Raw genomic sequence first — 6,101 nt, 5'->3', positions numbered from 1 at the left:
ATAGAATCTGAATACTTTTAAGTAGATTAAAATAGCTCTCCACATGTGAACAAGCATTATTTGAGTCATGTATATGAGAGATTGGGTACATCCCTTTTTACTTGTTTTGTTCGTTTTTCTGAATCAGATTTTTATAAGGTGTTAGCAAAGATAGGTGATTTTTAAGGACTGTCATTGTCATGTGGGTAAGCAAATGGTTTAATCTTATCGAGCCTCATTTTCTTCTTCCATAAAATGAGAGTATTTAATGAAATGAGGTCTAAATCACATTTTTATTTTACAGTATGAACTTTCTAGGCACATAGGAATACAGAGAATGAAAATAACTTACAAAAATAAACAATTTCAGATATCTTTGAATTGGGGTATGTCACTATTCATGTCCTTTGATCCTTCCCTATACTCTGATCTATGTGCTTAATGTTTGTTATGTATTTTTTCAGACCAGTATTATCAGCTTTTTACAGAAATGCGAACTGTGTATCTCTAGGGTCATTTCACTTTTGTCAAGTTCACTCTTCTCAATTTCAGGTTACCGTAGTCTAATTCCACTGACCAATGAAAAGACAGAACCAGAGCGAGCTCACCGAGTTCATCCTTACAGGTTTCTCAGAACTGGGGGATCTGCAGATCCTTCTCTTCTTTGTCTTCCTATTAGTCTACCTGACCACTCTGATGTCCAACGCCACCATCATGACAGTCATTCGCCTGGACAGGGCTTTGCACAATCCTATGTACTTCTTCCTCTTTGTCCTTTCATGCTCTGAAACCTGCTACACCTTGGTCATTGTACCCAAAATGCTTACCAACCTGCTATCCACAATTCCAACTATTTCTTTCTTTGGGTGTGCGGTCCAGCTCTATTTGTTTGTGGGCTTGGCTTGTAGCAACTGTTTTCTCATTGCTGTGATGGGCTATGATCGCTATGTTGCCATCTGCAACCCTCTTAACTACACACTCATTGTCAGCCGAGCCACCTGCATGCAGCTGGTTCTAGCCTCCAGCTTTTGTGGCTTCCTGATCTCTATGATTGTCAATATCCTGGTGTTCACTGTGCCCTTCTGTGACTCCAATCGGATCAACCACTTTTTCTGTGACATTTCCCCTGTCATAAAACTGGGCTGCACAGACACCAACCTGAAGGAGATGATCATCTTTTTCCTCAGCATTCTGGTATTGCTGGTTCCCCTTGTGTTGATATTCATCTCCTACATCTTCATAGTTTCCACCATCCTCAAGATCTCCTCGGTGGAAGGACAGTGCAAAGCCTTTGCCACCTGTGCTTCCCACCTCACAGTGGTCATCGTCCACTATGGCTGTGCTTCCTTTATCTACTTGAGGCCCACATCCCTGTACTCTTCAGATAAGGACTGGCTCGTGGCAGTGACTTATACTGTGATTACCCCACTACTCAACCCCCTTGTCTATACACTGAGAAATACGGAAGTAAAGACAGCTCTGAGAAAGGTTCTGAGTAGATGCTCATATTCCAAAACTGTATGAGTGGGCTGTTACAGCAGTAAATTACATTCATGAAAGTTTCCTAGATAGCACTTCAGATCTATAAACAGATTTGTCCTTTTCTTAAGACTCCTTGACAAAAAATAAAAGAGAAAAGAAAAGAAATAAGGACTTTAGGTAACCTTGATTGTTTATATCAAAAATTTCTTTTTCATGTTAGCCTATATCCAGTGCAAAAGTTATACCAATTGGTCTCCAGAAAATTATATGAACATAGAAACTTTCAATAACACAAGCTACATTGTTTTTTATGCATTGCAAGTGTTTGCTTTGTCAGATCAACACTATGAATGCTGCATTATCTTTCTCAGAATTCCCGGATTGTTGATACTCCTTTTATAGTGAAAGAAACAGTATTTTCTAGAAATAATTTACTGCAGTTATTTCTTTATTAAACATATATATACACACACATACCTACATATGTGTGTGTATATATATGAATGTGTGTATATATGTGTGTGTATATATATATATATATATATATAAAGTTTAACCCATTTCCCATTTAGAAAAAAAAAAAAGCGCAGTTCTGTGCCAGTATGGAATTCTCAGGTCAAACGGGAAATAGGTTAAAGCAAATGGTTTAATCTTTTTGAGTCTCATTTTCTTCTTCCATAAAATGAGTATTCAATAAGATGAGCTCCCATCATAGTTTGATTTTACAGTACAAACCTTCTATGCACATAGTAATACAAAGAATAGAAATAACTTGCAAAAATAAAGATAAATTACTTCAGATATCTTTAAATTGGGGTATGTCACTATTCACGTCTTCTGATTCTTTCCTATCCCCAATCTACATGTATACATATACACACATACATTATATATATATATACACACACACACACGTATATATTATACATGTATGTTTAAAAAGAAATATATGCAGTAAATTATTTCTAAATAATAAATATAAATTTGCTTCTGGAAAAATGAGGAGGGTGGTGATTAAAGTTCTAAGAGGTCGATGATCGAATAGAAAACACAGACTTTGGAGTCACAAAGACCTGGGTTTTAATCATTATTTGGATCATTTTCCAGCTAAGTGCCTTGTGCCAGGTTTTACTTCTTTTATTGTTAGTTATTTATTATGTAACATGGGATCTTTAATACCTTCTCAGTGGTAGTATTGCAAAATCTAGTTCAATTAATAGATGTAAAACAATTCCATGCTTGCCTGATAGAAGGTATTAAAAAAATTACTTCTATTTTTACTTCCCTTTCATTTTCCTTTCTTTATTCTATAATCTAGGGTTAGACTCTATGTCAGATAAAGTGTAAAGGTAAGTTGACCATTCAAGAGCCCTGCACTGTTTATGCATCTGCTACCATATGCAAGGCATTGAAGGCATTGGAGCAAGCACTGTAGCGAGTACAGTGAAAAGTACAGCACAGTCCCTTCTTTTCCTCATGCCTCATTTAAAGAAATGGTCAAATTTTAGCCACCCAATATAGGTGCATCATATACATTTGAATGAGTTTACTGTGGCTTTTGCTAAAGGTGTGCTTCAGTAAAACAATGGAATTATATGATATTAATATCAAAAGTTTTCATTTCTCAGCCTTTCACTTGAGCAACATGCAGTTTAGTAACTCTCGCTTGGGAAATAGATTATGCGGATTTAGAAGGAGGTTTCTTCATATACTTGTAAGTATGAAACAATAACTTAAACTCTATACATTGAAAATGATCAAAATAAGGTTGCTGTAAGAATTAAATGGGGGGAATACCTTATTTAGCACACGGTTTGAAACATATGTATTTGATATATTTTAATAATTATTATTTGTATGCTATATGTAATGTTCAGAGATAAAGAAAGACATTAGAATGCAGAATATAAGGAGAAGGAACAGTAAAAAAACAAGCTAGGATTGAAAGAAGGGTGAAAAAGAAAACAAATAAATAAAAGAGTGATAGAAGTCTTGGTTGAATTTACTAAATGCCAACCTGAATTTTTTTTTACTACCTGGGAAAAAAAAAAAATGCTACTTGTAGCATTTTTTACATGCTACACCCAACAGTTTGGCAATGAGTGTCCGAAGGATAAAACTGAGTTGCTAATGTATTCATAGTTTATCAGAATACGATGATTAAAACCTCTTTAGGACATTTCTTTGATGAAGATACCTAAATGAGAACATCATCATTTATTTTAGATTTTTTTGATTCAAAGATTGGAGCTTTGTTTGTTGAGATACAGTTGACACCACGCATTGGTGAGAGTAGTTTGAGGTTTCTGTGATTGTTTCTACTATAGGAAAGATTAAGCTGAAGAGAGTGAGAGGCAACTTTCAGCTTCATTCCCTGTGACCTCAGAATTCCCAGAACACCACTTTTCCTCAACTCCACCTACTCAACACACACCCAAATACACTTCTGTCAAATGTACTTCCCTCTGATTTGCATATGATGTGTATACCTCTTCTGTTTGCTACAGATGTGAGAGTGCTCATTAATTTGCCTTAAACTCTGAATCCTTAGATGACTTGTCATTTTTTTCAGAGAATAACACAACTGGTACTGAATTCGCATTTGAAGATGACCATGATGGTGATGGTGATATTAGCGAAGAGCTACACCTGGCATACACTAGGCTTTCAAAATCATTTTTAAATTAATACATGAAAATAAATGTTGGATAATCCAAGTTTCTCTAATTTATCTGTAGATAAAAATTATCACAAAGCTGAATGGACTTTTTTCTGCATCTTTAATGGTTCTTTTAATGTTGGTTTAATTAAATAGTGATTGAAGACTTATTCTGAAGCAGGTAGGGTGTCCTGCAGGAGTAGGAAATACTCCAGAGACTCAAACAGGAAAGGTTGCTTGAGCCCCGAAGTTCAAGGCCAGCCTGGGCAACACAGTACGATCCATCTCTAAAAAAGAAAGACAGAAAATACTTATTCTACGTTCTAATATAGTCTATGTTCTTCTTCATTTATTTATCTAACAATTACCTATGTGGCATGTATCACTCACTAGGCACAGTGAGAATAAATAAGAGAGAGAAGAAAAATATTGCAGACAAATAAAGAGACTATTACAGTGCTGTGTAATAAATAATTAACTGGGATACAGAGGCTGAATATAGTATAAGAACATAACTGAATTTTGGAGAATCAAGAAAGACTTCTCAGAACAAGTGACACTTAAATTTAAGCTAGAGAAACAAGTAAAAACTAATAAGTTAAAGAGTGTTTCAGGCACTTTGCATTGTGTACACAGATGCAAAGAAAGAGCTAATGGCCTAGATGAGTAAATCTAAGTGTCTCGTGTGCCTGAAAATAGACCTCTGGAGTGACAGAAGTTTATCAAGTTAAGGCAGAAAATGTAAACCTATTGGGAAGGGCTTTTGTAGTTTAAGTTAAAAAGGTCAGATTGGGCCAGGTACATGGCTCACGCCTGAAATCTCAGCATGTTGGGAGGCCGAGGTGGGTGGATCACTTGAGCCCAGGAGTTTGAGACCAGGCTGGGCAACATGGTGAAACCCCATCTGTAGGAAGAATGGGGTGGCACATGCATGTAATCCCAGATACTGGGGGACAATGAGGAGGGAGGATCATGTGGTTCCAAGAGGTCGAGGCGGCAGTGAGCCGAGAAGGCACCACTGCATTGCAGCCTGGGTGATAGAGTGAGATACTGTCTCAAAAACAAAACAAAACAAAAAAAAATAGGTCAGATTGAATTCATTGATGTGGAAAAAAACAGATTTTATCCAACTGTGGCTTGGCTTAACATATTTCACATGTTAAAGTTACCATATACATAACACAAAAGGAAAAATACATTGATAGACTTTTTGATGATTGCTAGATATGTGAATAGATAGATGGATAATAGGCCATACCGTAGATAGGTACAGATTATAAATTCCATATATAAATACACAGAATCTTATTGTATCAATAGATGCAGAAAACAATCTCTAATTTAAACATGCAAATATAATTGAGAAAACATAAAACTGAAAATGGTAGAAACTGTCTTAATTTGAGAGTACCTTTGACAATCTATAATGAATAAACTTAATGATGAAATAGAGGAAATGTTTCCATTAATATCAGCAACGAGACAATAGTACCCATTATCTCTGCTTCTATTCAATATTTTATTAGAGTTATTTCTTAATATAAGGAAAACACACAAAAGAGTAGTAGTTTGTTTGTAACATAGAAATTACCTAATAATATTCTGTTTTCTTTTTCTTTTTCTTTTCTTTTTTTTTGTTTTTGTTTTTGTTTTTGTTTTGTTTGGAAGCAGAGTTTCACTCTTCATGCCCAGACTGGAATGCAATGGAGCAATCTCAGTTCATAGCAACTTCCTCCTCCTAGGTTCAATCAATTCTCCTGCCTCAGCCTCCCAGGTAGCTGGGATTACAGGTGCCTGACACCACACCAAGCTAGAGACCAGGTTTCACTATGTTGGCCTGGATGGTCTCGAACTCCTGACCTCAGGTGATCCACTCGCCTCGGCCTCCCAAAGTGCTGAGATTACAGGCGTGAGCCACCGCACCCTGCTGCTGATTGTTTTCTTTGCTGTTCAGAAACCACTTAGTTTGATGTAGTCTTTC

The 6,101-nt window shown here is 36.2% G+C and overlaps 1 protein-coding gene across 1 annotated transcript; it reads left to right on the top strand.

The window, feature by feature from the left end:
- Window positions 1–558: 558 nt before the first annotated feature.
- Window positions 559–1,503, top strand: LOC111543969 (olfactory receptor 10T2-like). Its single transcript, XM_023214370.1, has one exon. It carries the CDS (start codon window positions 559–561, stop codon window positions 1,501–1,503), a length of 945 nt encoding a protein of 314 aa, XP_023070138.1.
- The last annotated feature ends 4,598 nt before the right edge of the window (window positions 1,504–6,101 follow it).

Source organism: Piliocolobus tephrosceles, chromosome 1 (genome assembly GCF_002776525.5).
Source record: "Piliocolobus tephrosceles isolate RC106 chromosome 1, ASM277652v3, whole genome shotgun sequence".
Classification (NCBI taxonomy): domain Eukaryota; kingdom Metazoa; phylum Chordata; class Mammalia; order Primates; family Cercopithecidae; genus Piliocolobus; species Piliocolobus tephrosceles.
Note: the sequence above shows the minus strand (reverse complement) of the source record. Positions and strands in the feature narration are given on the sequence as shown.

Coding starts and splice junctions, on each gene's coding strand:
- LOC111543969 (XM_023214370.1), top strand. CDS start 559: ATGAAAAGACAGAACCAGAGCGAGCTCACCGAGTTCATCCTTACAGGT.